At 41.5% G+C, this 13,842-nt stretch overlaps 2 protein-coding genes across 9 annotated transcripts in view; one reads left to right on the top strand and one right to left on the bottom strand.

Annotated features, from left to right (window-relative positions):
• The first annotated feature begins 310 nt into the window (after window positions 1–310).
• Window positions 311–10,748, top strand: slc19a1 (solute carrier family 19 member 1). Of its 3 annotated transcripts, XM_042079823.1 has the most exons (8): window positions 311–394; window positions 1,215–1,294; window positions 1,526–1,845; window positions 4,086–4,872; window positions 6,009–6,201; window positions 6,617–6,758; window positions 7,091–7,289; window positions 8,270–10,748. In XM_042079823.1, the coding sequence occupies exons 3-7, from the start codon at window positions 1,570–1,572 to the stop codon at window positions 7,277–7,279; spliced, it is 1,587 nt and encodes a 528-aa protein (XP_041935757.1). In that variant the 5' UTR covers window positions 311–394; window positions 1,215–1,294; window positions 1,526–1,569; the 3' UTR covers window positions 7,280–7,289; window positions 8,270–10,748. The 3 variants fall into 3 exon arrangements, with proteins under 3 accessions (XP_041935757.1, XP_041935755.1, XP_041935756.1); XM_042079821.1 differs by lacking the exon at window positions 1,215–1,294 and having other exon boundaries at window positions 315–394; XM_042079822.1 differs by lacking the exon at window positions 311–394 and adding an exon at window positions 401–862 and having other exon boundaries at window positions 1,215–1,845.
• A 106-nt stretch (window positions 10,749–10,854) lies between these two features.
• The window catches only part of col18a1b (collagen type XVIII alpha 1 chain b), a 51,183-nt gene continuing 48,195 nt past the window's right edge, over window positions 10,855–13,842 (bottom strand). For all 6 annotated transcript variants that reach the window (XM_042079799.1, XM_042079800.1, XM_042079797.1 and 3 more), the window contains exon 42: window positions 10,855–13,347. In XM_042079799.1, coding sequence (XP_041935733.1) covers window positions 13,146–13,347 — 202 coding nt within the window. In that variant the 3' untranslated portion in view covers window positions 10,855–13,145. The remainder of the gene's footprint in view (window positions 13,348–13,842) is intronic.

Raw genomic sequence — 13,842 nt, 5'->3', positions numbered from 1 at the left:
GCTTGTACCGCCGAAGGAGAATTAGGCAAATATCTATGAGTTGTTTGAAAGCACATGTTATAATCAATCCATTTTACTCCTTTTTAAATAGCCTATCCACAACTTGTTTCAGCCACTGATGATACAAGATTCTTAGAAATAACATTAAGGTATTTTATCCATTGACATTTCTTATTTACTTATTGTCAACATTTACTTTACCTTTTGTAACAAAATACATTTATTATGAATTGAAAAACAATGAATAAGTCACGACTTTTATTTTGAAGAATTGTTTAAAGGTGACCATATTATTGTCGCTGGCTCCACGCAGCTGCACTCTGCATTCGTGATGCATGCAACATGGATTTCAGACAGTCTGATGTGAGCACAAAGACCTCTGTGCAATTGACAGGTGAGACATCATAGGGTTCGTTTAGTGTTTTTAAAGTCCCGTTTTAGTTTGCAAGACGTGTCCGGAATCCTTGCATTCTGTAATAGTAATCCAACGTTAATGTTTGAAAACAAACTCATACCAATTTAGTTTTGAGCTTTTAAGATGATGGTTTTGGAAGCACGTTCTCCGTCATGTGAACTAACCTAACTGTGTTAATAGTTTAACAGATGTTTAGTGTTAGTGTTAGCATGTCCGTTAACTAGTTGGCATCGGTACTTGTTTGGGCCACGTGTCAAGTGCAGGACAGTTATTCAATTGTTGTTATTGCATGGAGCTGGTTGTTAATGTAGCTTAAAGTTACGTGACTTGCTGGACAGAGCTATGTTATGTGAATGCTCAGCATATGTGTATGTAAGCTAACGCAACATGTTCTAGTCAAAGTTAACGACGGAGTTTGTTTCAAGCTGTCAGTTGCCATTGATTTTGGTATGTTGAGTTACCAAACAGTACCTTCGTGTGTGCTTGAAAACGTACCAGAAATATGTATTGCGATTACTATTTGGCCGACTATTTCAGAGTGCATTATAGCTAAATCAGCAAAGCAACCTTTGTCGCAGGTGATACGATATTTGTATTGAACTTTTTCTTTTGTGTGTGTGTGTGTGTGTAAACAGTCATATGCCGCAGATTGACAGTTACTTTGATCTTGAGGTGCATGCTTTTAGCCAATTTAGAACCCTCCACCCTTACCCCAATATCGAGTGACCAGACCAGGTGTCATGCGCGAATATCATCAACCCGACAGACCGAAACTTTCTTCTTGTTTTCTATCTTTCAGCTGCATAGCTATTGACGTCAAGCTGTGTTCTCCTGCTTCAGTTCTTTTCAATCATTGTTGGTTTCTGAAGAGGAACAAAGGTTAACGCCGTCTGTCATATAGAACAAAATGTTGGACTGTACTAGTGTGACCCCCTTTTCAGTTTGTTACAAAAGGATCTTCACAAGTCTCGACAATGTTTAACACTATGAGCAACAGCCATTGTCACCACAAAGGATGATCTACCTGCCCAAAATTCAGAGGCATAATTGTTAAATCACACATTAGTAACATAACTTGGGCTCAGACATAGTTGCTGTTTTGTTATTCAGTCAGCCCTGGTCAAACCCCTTGTGATCCTGTGGCCTTTGAGAAAATGGTGGACAGCTTGGCCAGTGGAGATGGCGTGAAGGACAGTGGAGAGTCGCTGGCCAAAGAGGAGAATGGGCACCTACCGGACCATGAGGAGCCTCAGCCCGTACCTCCCAAATCCAAGGCTGACCCTGAGGCTCAGACTGGCATGCCGCCGCGGGCTTGGAAGTGGTCTGTCATCTTCCTCTGCTTCTATGGCTTCATGGTTCAGTTGAAGCCAGGGGAACCCTTCATCACGCCGTACCTGCTCAGCATGGAGAAGAACTTCACCAAAGAGGAGGTGAGCCATCTGCCAGGTGTTCCTCAAGGATCACCTTGTTCCATTATTTTGCTCCTTCTACAGTAACTCAATCGTATGCAGCATGTTGTAAATCTGAAATACAGACATCAGTTTATTAAAAGGTCTTAAGAAGCTTGTAGAGGTGTTCTTATTTTCGTGGGTGAAATGTTTTAAAAACAAAAGAACAAACACAGGAAGTGTGGAAGAAACAGCTGGAGTGTACAGAGTACTTGGCTGTGATGTAAAATGTCTCTGTAAGCAGCAACATTCCTTTGCTGGTCTAGCTGTGATACATGACTATGTGGCAGTGGCACAGTTATGGAGGGCCATTTAAAGATGCTTCCTGTTTTACACCAGGAGACAGATTACCTTGTAGTGAACACAATAACTTATTTTCAAAACGTAATCCTAAAAAACAGAACAGAGTGCAAGAGTGACTGACAGAAGGTGTGCAACTACTGGATTCTTCATGTAAGCTTTACATTGCAACCTGGAAGAGACTTGCCATTTTTAATCCTATTATCCAGCAGCAGGATTAATTAAGGCCAAGACGACCTTTATGCCTTGAGCTGGTGCACACAGCACTTCACAGATAAATTGTTAAATATAAACAGTTGATAAACAGATAAACAGTTATTTATGAATGATACTGCAGACCTATACAAAAGCTGTGACTTACCATTCCACTTGCCATTATGAATGTGACATTCATTTATGTTTGCATGTTTGTAAGCAATCAGCAGAAATTATTAATCATGAAATAAGCCTAATTTATTTAGTTATAAAATCTTGGAGCTTTTCCTCTGCTTGGTGGGTTAGGTAACGTTGCTTATTTATTTTGACATGATAACATCTTGTTTCAAAGTTTATTTGTGCCAATTCAAGCTATTTTGGTAACCGTGTCTAATGTCACTAAACACTGCCAAACGGTAATGTTGTTGCATGAGGTCACCATGTGTGACAGTGTGTGCTGCTCTAGGAAAAGTACGTCAATTTCCATTAAGCCTTTGGAAGTGACATTCATTTTGAGACCTTTCCTCAACAATTGGCTTGTCATTTTCCTATATTCAGTAGCCTATACATTTATTACAATCACGCTATAAATGGTTTTGGCATAAGCCTGTTTATAATTAGTTAAGCAAGACCTAGCTTTTAAAAAAAAAACAACAGGTTGGTTCTGAAGTGTTTCTCAGCCCAGCTGGTTTGGCAGCGGTGCTTATTTATGTGTTGAGGTGGCTGACTGGCAGTGCACGACAGCATGAGTTTCCCCTGGGTAGCTGCAGGCCAGTGGTCGGCTCTTACTGTGACCAAAGTTCACATTCCTTTGAAGTGGGTCAACGCCGGCCTGATTTAATCTTTTGCCAAAAAGGCAATGTGAATCCACAGGGCCTTGTTCTTCCCACAAACCCCGCTGACTCATTTCAGTTGGATTGTTCTTTGGGGTTTAAGCCCCTCTTTGGTAGAGAGCATTACTTAAGTGGTTAAAGTTTCTTTTGTGTGGGTCTGTTTTACTGAATTAAGGTACTGGTCAGACCATAGCAGGTTCTGGAGGGGCTGAGAATTTAGGCTTCTGATGCAATATTTCTCACTCTAAGTTTCTTTGTGTGGAAAAGAAGACTTTAAAGGGACACCAGGCAACGTTTTCGTGTTAATTAATCATCTTCGTAAGTCGGTATATGGTTAAATGACTCATACAGGGCGAATGAAGGCTCTCTCGCCTGCCCTTACTGCCTGTAGGAAGAATATCCCACTTGCAAGTTCGGTGTATCCTACCCGCCGACTGAAGCAGGATCAGTTTACAGCACAGAGGCAGGCTAACGAAACGCTAGAGATTGTTGCAAACGTGTGTATAATGGCCGAGCCGTCGAAGAAGCAGCGAAAACCCTTGACTGAAGACGCAAAGGAAAGGAAAAGAGCCTCAGACCGAGCGAGGGGGAGTTTCGTAGAGAAAAAGCATCAGGCTTGCCTGGTGTCCCTTTAATTACATTTCCAAAATGGCACAGATTATGTAACAGAATCCAGTTTTTGGAACGTCTATTCCTGGCATTTACATTATTTGGACATATAGATTTATTAATGCAAGATACTTGTTGCATAATTCCGTGTCATCACATGTCATGTATTTACTGTTACCTGCTAAGACAAACATAGATTAATGTTTGTGTTGACACAGCTCCTTCTTTCAGCCCAGCGTGGCTAAATTTGAACCAGTTGTTATTGTTATTGTGGCTCTTTCTCAGGTCACTAATGAGATCATCCCGGTGTTGTCCTACTCGTACATGGTGGTGCTGGTGCCGGTGTTCCTCCTGACGGACTACCTGCGCTACAAGCCTGTGCTGGTGCTGCAGAGCATGAGCCATGTGTCCATCTGGCTGCTGCTCTACCTGGGCTCCACCCTGCTGGAGATGCAGTTCATGGAGTTCTTCTACGGCATCACCATGGCGGCACGCGTGGCCTACTCCTCCTACATCTTCTCGCTGGTGCCACCGTCCGAGTACCAGCGCGTGGCCAGCTACTCGCGCACGTGCGTGCTCATGGGCGTCTTCGCCAGCTCGGTGCTGGGCCAGCTCTGCGTATCACTGGGCAACGTAACGTACGCCACGCTCTCGGCCGTCTCGCTGGGCTTCGTCAGCTTGGGCCTGCTGCTGTCCACCTGTCTGCCCTGGCCAGGCCGGAGCATGTTCTTCAACAAGACCTGGCGCGCCGAGGAGGCTAAGAAAGCTGCTGGCGGCGCCGCCACCCAAGCGGAGTTGGCCCAAATGCGGCCCAGTGGCAAATCGGCGACGCTCGTCCCATCCTCGTCTTTCTCCTCATCCTGGAAGGACTCCGTGTTCGTGAGCATGCTGAAGGAGCTGAGGAATGTGGTGCGTGTGCCCAGCCTACGGCTCTGGAGCCTGTGGTGGATATTTAACTCCACTGGCTACTACCTGGTGCTCTTCTATGTGCACACCCTGTGGAACAAGCTCGCCCCCTCCACTGAGAACAAGGTCTACAATGGTGGAGTGGAGGCAGCTTCCACACTACTAGGTGAGACTCCTGGTTTAAAGGAACAGTCTGCTATTTTGGCTTAAAGGTTGTTGATAATTTGACCTCATCAACCAAACAAATTTTATCATGCCTTCTGAAGGTAACATGTTTATTGGCAGGAACTGTTAGCGGCTCGGTGCCTCCATGTTTGTTTTCCATTTACAGAGTCTGTGTGCAAAAAAATAGTTTGTTTCTTGTGAGCATGCAATAGAATAGGGCACAATCAATGAGGAGCAATTGGTAGAATTAGAATATGACCAAGTATGGATCTGAATCACAGATCTCATCTTTTGAGAGAATGATGGTACTGTGTTTTCAGCATGTTGCCAGAAAAGCTTATGAGATGCCACACGAGCTTAACCGGAAACTACCAGGAGCCCGTTTTCAGGCTACTTTTTCAAACCACTACAGGATGATTGATGTTTGTGATTTACACAAATATGGATCTGTTTGTCTAAGTAGATCACCTCTTATCCTAGAACATAGCCTTAGTGCAGTGTGCCAAGATGGTTTAACCCAGTTATGCTGTAACTACTGCCACAACCACCTGTCTTGTGGGAATGCTGGTGTCAGTCATACTTTGACAGCTTGATTCATTAGTTTGCCACTGCGGTTTGCAGTTTTCACTTACAAGTATGTACTGAACTTTCCCTTTAAAGTGTTACTGCTGTAATCTAGGCTAGTCAGTCGCAGATCAGTGTGGTAATGGTTTAGTCAATATGTTTGTGTCAGAAATATCAAAGAAAGTATAAATAGAAAGAAGAATGTGTTGCTTGCCACACATTTCTCAATGGTGTGTTGCTTAAGCTGCAAGGCCTTGTGATTTATGTTCAGGGTGTTCTCTTTAATTGCAGCTCAGTTGAGACCTGTAAGTCTGATCAAATGATCAAATAAACCCAAGTTGACCTTGAACATGTCACTTCCCCTAATACTGTAATGTCAGTTTATCACTCACTGCATGACCTTCAGTTATATTGACTTGTAGAATTCTCCTTGATTACGTTTTGAGTAAATTTGCTTGTTGCTTCTGAGCAAGTCACTTTAGACCTGAGTTGCTGCAGTTGGCCTGTAGTAAGTTCACAGAAGGTCCCTTTGGAGAATATAGTAATGTAAACATGATGTAATGATGGTTTCAGGTGCCATAACGTCGTTCGCGGCCGGCTACCTGAAGATCCGCTGGAAGCTGTGGTCGGAGCTGGTCATCGGCGGGATCACGGCCATCATGGCCGCCCTCCTGCTGCTCATGGGCAGCACGGAGAATATCTGGGTGTGTTACGTCACCTACATCCTATTCCGAGGCTTCTACCAATTCTTGGTTCCTATCGCCATGTGAGTTTCGCAAGCGCTTTTGCTTATTCCAAGTGCACTATTGTACATGCCAACGTGTAGGTACAGTAATAACAGGCGTGTTTACTAGCCTGCACTATCCTGCCATCCTGTTAATGATTGACAGGGGGCGATGAGTTTCCAAGAATTTGTGGTCATCATGACACTGTCAGGTGACTGATGTGAAAGCAAGGTGGTGCAAGATTAACTATGAGAAGCAGTGCTATTTGATTTCATGTGACTAGGATTGTGGCAAGTCCTGTGTTTATTCCAAGTGATCATTCACAAGTTTGCAAAATTCAATGGAAATCTGTTTTAACTATTTATATTGTTGTACAGTTGTAGTCCCTTTTTTTTTTTTTTCAAGCGATTTTTTTCAAGCGATATTTTGATTCTTTCCCTTACTCTCGTTCTCCAGTTTCCAAATCGCATCTTCGCTGACTAAGGAGCTGTGCGCTCTGGTGTTTGGTGTGAACACTTTCCTCGGGACCATCTTCAAGTCCATCATCACCCTCATAATCGCTGATAAACGAGGGCTTGCTTTGCCAGTTGAGTCACAGGTATGAGAGTTTGATTTCTTTCTATCCCAGATGAGGCTTTCACGGCATATCTAGAAATTCATACTGCAGACAAGCACCACCACTTTTGTATTGGCTGAATCTTGCTCGTGATTCAGGCATGAGCAAGGCGATTTTAAGATTTGAAAATAGATCATTATATATAACGATTTTAAAGCTTTTTGATAACTTCAGACACAAAAATGCTTGATTTAAGCCCAGAATACAGCTTTTTGGATTGGAAACCTCATTCCTTGGAAGGCTTGCTGGAACGTTGTTGGAGTGACTGCTTGATGAATTCTGTTTTTTTTTTTTCTGTGTCTTTCTCTTTGTAGTTTTTTGTGTACTTTGGCTTCTTTGTGGTCCTGACTGGGTTCTACTTGGCAAGTGCGGCCTGGGTCATCACGCAACACTATCGGAACACACACAAAGAGGGCGAAGTCCCGCCCACAGCCATGAGCCCCATTGAGTCCGAGGCGACAGAATCAGAGCCTCTGTCTAATGGTGGTGGGGTGAAAACATGAGCAAACTCAGGTACCTGCCACTGACCTTAAAAATTGTGTTATCCCCTTGGAGTACAACAGCAGGGAATGTCCGCACACTTGCTCCCGTTTCAATTATTTTTTTGGAACTTTCACCAGCAGTTCCGTTTCGAGCCTCTCACTCTTCAGCACCTGTTTTGGAAGTGCGCACCACAAAATGTTTCTTGATTATCCCTTTGGAGACAATTTTCAACATTTCAGGTGCACTTTCAGTGTCATTTTTCTATGCGCTAACAGGAGCACATGCAGGGGGCAGCCACTGGTTAGCACTTTGGACTTGTAACTGGAGGGTTGCCGCCCTGACCAGTAGGAACGGCTGAAGTGCCCTTGAGTAAGGCACCTAACCCCTCACTGCTCCCCGAGCGCCGCTGTAGCAGGCAGCTCACTGCGTCGGGATTAGTGTGTGCTTCACCTCACTGTGTGTTCACTGTGTGCTGAGTGTGTTTCACTAATTCACAGATTGGGATAAATGCAGAGACCAAAATTTCCCTCACAGGATCAAAAGAGTATACTTACTTACTCACACTGTGGCCAGACCCAGACACACAAAGTGGGCAGAGCCTGGCTGAAGTTAATTAATAAAAGATTTGGTTAAAGTCGACCAATAGCAGTGTTGAGCAATACCTTTTTAAATTGAATGCATCAGACGAAATTACAGTAGCCTTTAAAATCTCAATATTGTTCCTCGTCTGAATAGTTTTTCTAAAGAATAATATGTAGCATTTCTTCTGCTGTTCCGGACGATTAAATTCACAAAAACGTGGCTGTAGCTTTTTCAGACCTAGCTTTTTTTAAATGCCACATCCTTGCGACCAGGCTGTTATGAATGTCCCATTCTTACCATAAAGGGATGTTGATATTTATTTGCTGCTAGATAGATCAGAAAATCAGAAAAAAGAGAAAAAAACAAACATTATTCTTGGTTGATCTAACTAACAACCATCATTATTTGTTTTATATTCATCTTTACAGGTGGGAGATATTGTGACTGTGAGTCGATGCTGATACAGAGGGTGACTTTACCTAGCAGATTGCACGGGATTTACTGCACAGCTGTATACAGTAATGACTGTAGATGACAAGGTAGAGTGATCCTTTATATGCAGAAGTGCCTTGTGCCACAGAATCTTAGATCCGTTAATGAACAGTTGTTACACATGTAACGATTTGAACCTCAGTTTGTAGAAGCAGTAGTGTTTGCTACTAATTCTAGCCCATTCAGAGCACACATTATTTGTGAATTTTTTTTGGGTTTCTTTTGGTGTCTTCGGTCACCAGAAGAATTGTCAGTGTTCCACACCATTCACTTTTAGAGACACATTTTGTTGTATAGTGACTGATACATCAGTGCTCAAGACTTTGACTCTGCAGAGTTTTTTTTGCTGGTATGTTTTTAAGTTGTGCTGGAAGCTCTTTTTAAAAAAATGTTTTTAACAATCGTCTTTCCTGCTTCGGATCGTTGAGAAACGTTCAGGTGACTATTCAAGTCAGTACAGTATTTATTGTGCTTTTTTTTTTTTTTTTGCCAAGTGAAATATGGGATCATTACATAAGGATATGTAAAATGTGTTTCAATGAAGGACCCACACCACGCTTCCCTAGAGGGACCAAATGTTATTGTGCCACAATTCTCTGCATGCGCCCCCGGTAGTTAACTACAATTTTTCTTCTAGTAGGTTCAGGTCCACAACTGTTCAGCAGTCTGTCAACATTTGTCATCCTAAGCCAGCCTTTGTCTAGCCATGCACTATATATTTATAGTCTTTACTGCTTGTGTAAACAAGCACAGACGTTGGTACGTTTATTCTTTGCCTGACCTTGTGACGAAATAATATCAGTGGAAGGGTTATAGAACTTGTATATATCAGCATTTTACAGTGAAAACACATGTAAGAAATGTTACTGAATAACCAGCCTTCGACATTGTCAGTATTGTCGTACATATGGCACAATAGTCCAACCAGTCATGCAGATGTGACATGCTGTTTTAATGCTAGTGAGGGTTGTGGTGGATGCTGCATGTACCTGCCTGCCTCTTCTCAAGGGGGAGGTGTCAGATCAGTCAGTCTGGGCGATTCATACTCTGTGTTCACAACACATTGATACGTAGGACAAAGTAGAATGTCAGGAGTTAGTATGCTGCTTCACTGATTTCTGGTTCCTAGCAATGCAACAAAATGCTTCCAGTCATCATAAAACTATTATATAGTTATAAAGTATATCACTTTTTTTATCCTTAGAATTTGACCAGTAGATGCTGGGTTTTGCTGACAATATCTTTTCCAAATTTGCGACACTCCTATAGTTTGATTGTTAATGTGATTTGTTGAATAACTCTGATTACTCAGTGATTTCTTTTTTTTGGAGTTAGTCTGATTATCATCTTAGTTAGAGCTAGCACTTCAGGAAAACTTCGGTACGTCTCTACAGGGTTACCAGTACACACAGCAGAACTGCAAACTAGAATATGGTGTCTATGGCCCATGTGAAAACATATGTCTCTACAGGGTAACCGGTACACACACCAGAACTGCCAACTAGAATGTGGTGTCTATGGTCCATGTGAACTTTCACACTAGTGCCATGATCCTGTAATAATATGAAGAATTCCAAAAATGTTTTTAATGTCATGTTCACTGATTCATGCAACTGAAATAGGAAGCTATTTTAAAATGCGTAGGAATGTTCACTTAACTGCACTCTGATAGACTTTGAATAACTTTGACTTTGATAACTATTCTCTGATAGATTTTGAAAAAGGCACTTTTATCACTTTTGTGGAAGAAGGCCTTTGGGAAGCTAAGGAATCAGATTACTGTGATTGCGCCTTGTCACACTGTATCATTAATAGATAAACATAATTTGAGTGATGGTAGTTCTGCTTTGAGTTGAGTTTTAGTCCCACCCTTAGCTGGTCAGGGAAGCCACCATGGATGTGGTTTGAGACGTCAGCACTCATGTCACTCAACACTGTGCACTTACTGATTACTATTAAAAACAAATCATTGACAGAGGACAGCTTTTTTTTTCTATGTTATAGAATATTTGGATGCAGTTTACAGCCTTGGTGGGGCATGAGTGATTTTTATGGGCTTTTGTAAGCTAAAATGTCATGATGTAGCAGCATAATGACATGCACATATTATCTTAACTCAGATATTATCTGTGTTGGATGTGGATCAACAAATTATTTCTCTAAGCAGCTGATCCTTATTATGTATGACCCAGAATATGTATTTTTTTTTCTTTCCTAAACTGATTTTCTTTTGTAATGCTTGAGTTTTATACTAATATTGTTCTGGATGATTTTGAGTCATAACTGTGGAACTACTATTGCTGTTTTTTTTTTTTTTTAATCAAATAAATGTTTGCAATAAGTACCAGTGTTGGTTTTACTTGTGATCAACATTATATTTGAATACTCCAATAAAATAATACACTTCTTGATGAATTGTTATTTGTCATAAGCTTCCACTGACCACCCACCCCGAATAAGCTGGAAGCCTCAAATGACGGACAACTTGCTATAACTGCTAGCACATTGAATGACCACTGTGTATAATTGTAAAATTGTGGGAAAACATTTATTAGAAAAGTTACAGTGCCTTGGAGTAAGCTCATACATTTCTAAACTGTGAATGATTACCAATGACTTCGGTGAAAAATAGTCTCACACATTTTTTGGCAGTGCACATGGTGGGCTGAAGTTGTGGGTATGAATTAAACCTCAGGGAAACTGTGAAATGTGTGTAGTGTGTATTATATAGACATGATTAGCATTAGCATTGTACAGTACATTGGATTCCCACTGTAGGCTTTACAGTGGCAAAAAGATGTGACTGGAAATTCAGCCTCAGCATAAAACATAAAACAACAATATGCTTATAATTATCTTATCAATCAGTATGTTTTCCTAACTAGTAGCAACATGTTTTAGATCATATTTTGGTACACTTTCATAAACAGTAGTAGCAGTCATGACTGTGGAATGTGTTAGTTCACTAAGCCTGAACTGTTGTTAATCTGGAACTGTAATACATATTTTCAAACCCTTGTCTTCGAATAACGTCAAAAAGCTTAAGTAGTAAAAGGAATAAAGCTAGCGGGTTGTAGGTAAAGTTGTATGGATTGTCCAAGTCTTTTTTCCTGATGTAGCCTAAATTGTGACTCCGAAAACAGCAAAACACTAACTTACGGTTATGGTTGCAGTATCTTCAGAAATAAATATTTCATCTAAATATTCCTGGAGGAGTAAAAAAGTGTAACTACAAAATACCAAGTATGTTAATATGAGAAACAACACTACAAAGATGAAAAAGCTGTTTTAAAAAATGTGAATTAAAATACATGTACAAAAATAAACAAGCATTCTTTTCCATGTACAACCCATTCCAATAGTGTCAGTCTCTCTTGCACTTTCAATGCTGTCTGCACCTTGAAACTATTGGCCCTAGTGCCAACCCTGTATCTTTGGTCAGAAGGCAGCTTAACATCGTCACAAATCACAAGCACACAAACACGACAACGCCAATCAAAACCTGTTCATCACCTCGTTGGTTAACCAGAAAGAGCCTTATGTAAACATATAAAGCAATCCATACTAAAAACGTTACACTAGCACAGGTGATACTTGTAAAGTTTGTAATGTTAAGCGTAATCGGGTACAAATAAATCAGATGCTTTATTGCTGTTGTCTTTCTACTTTCTCTACCAGAAGTTTGTATAAGTCTTGTTTCCTCATGGACTTGAGCTTGGCTCAGTGACAGTTGTATTCAGACAGTGGTAGCTATGTATACAAATACAGTACATACAAAACAATATACTCAGTGCACTAACCAAATGTAACTGCGTATGAGTGGCCATTCCAGTCCTTAATTTTAGCGAAGATAAAAAAAAAAAAGAAATTGTAAGTATGTCCCCAAATTGGGGTATTGAAGCAGTGGTGTAGTCTAGTTTGCTGTAGTGAGTATACTGTGATATTGCTAAGGTAGCCTGTAGTGGGTTACAAGTGGGAGAGTGCTGCCTTATTGGACAAGAGTGTGTTTTTTTTATATCCAGCGTTCAAATGACTCACATTTATTTTTGCAAAAAATATCTCATGTCAAAATTTTAACACAAATGTATGTTGATACATACATATCCTTGGGTATTTTGAAGTGCTTATACAAAAATCTTGAAGCTTTTTAAATGGGCATATCACAGAGACTACACCACTGCAGTGAAGTGAGTGGAGTGAAATGGAATGGATAACCACTGTCCTAAACCGAGGGGGAGCTCTCTTCCTGGCAGATGGCTCCAAAGTAGTGCTGTTTACAAGGCCCACAGAATAGCACAGTGTGATACAATGCTGTTTGGCCCCGAGTACACCAAGACAACCATTTTGTTTTGGAATGTGTGATTGTGAGCCCTGACCCCAGCCAAAACCACCCCCTGATGTTACAGACATCTGTCCAAACACATAAATTCAGGACAGGCCATTTGTACACAGTTACGGTCAGTCATCTTAAAGGGACACTTGACAAGAACACTTAAAAAAAGATCTTAATACACAAAACTTAGATTGTAATTGCTAAGGGACACCAATGGATTTTTAAATGTGCCAGGACGACTATGGCTAAATCCAGTCAACACCTAACAGGAGGTGAAGGCACTTTTTTACTCGAGGAAACAGAACTAGCTCACTTAATAGATTTACACACAATGCCTGTTGCCACTGATGTTTCTATGCTCTAAATCACACAGTTAAGGAGCGATGGCATCATTTTTAAAAAAGGCCAGTGTAGTGTGGGTCTGCATTAAGAACCACTAGGAACAGGTATTTGGGGAAAGGAGGCGGTTGCCAAGGCGATTAGGCAATGGAGCTGTTCTCGATGCACAGCAGCACGTAGGAGTTGGTGCAGCTGCGCTGTGTCTGCTGCAGAAGGCGGCCATCTTGGAGCGAGGAGGACATCCCTGTGAGGGCGTGATTGGCCTCACGCCACGTCTCGCAGTAGCTGTCGGTGATGCGCTGGCCCCGCGTGCTCGAGCCGTGCCACAACATCTTCTCCGGCCTTCAAAAACACACAACCACCACTCCAATGTTATGTCATCACAGCAGTTTTAGTCAGAGGTGGAAAGTAACGAAATACATTTACTCACGTTACTGTATTGAGTAGTTTTTCTGTGTATTTTGTATTTTTTAAGTAGTTTATAAAATCGGTATTTTAAATTTCACTTCATTACACATGACTCTACTTATGGAGTTGTTTGGATTTTTTATGTGTGGATTACCTGAGTTATTACTAATGCCTGATGAAAATGTGCCCCCTGTATTCCACTTTTCAAGGGCCCTCTCCTCCATTGCCCTATACTTCCCACTTTCCCCCCCAGTTCGACGCCCTTTAATCTGCTGAACCTTCTGCTCGTTTCCAAACTCTCTGCAACTCAACATTGGCCTGCCGGCCTCAGCTGCCTGTGAGGGGCTTTTCAGTTGTGCTGGATTACTGTTCACTGCAAAGCGACCCAAGGATAAGTCCAACTAACTTTGAAAATCAACTACTGCTCAA

This window comes from Alosa sapidissima, chromosome 23 (genome assembly GCF_018492685.1).
Source record: "Alosa sapidissima isolate fAloSap1 chromosome 23, fAloSap1.pri, whole genome shotgun sequence".
In the NCBI taxonomy this organism is placed as follows: Eukaryota; Metazoa; Chordata; class Actinopteri; order Clupeiformes; family Clupeidae; genus Alosa; species Alosa sapidissima.
The sequence above is the reverse complement of the archived record's forward strand: the minus strand, read 5'-3'. Positions and strand labels throughout refer to the sequence as shown.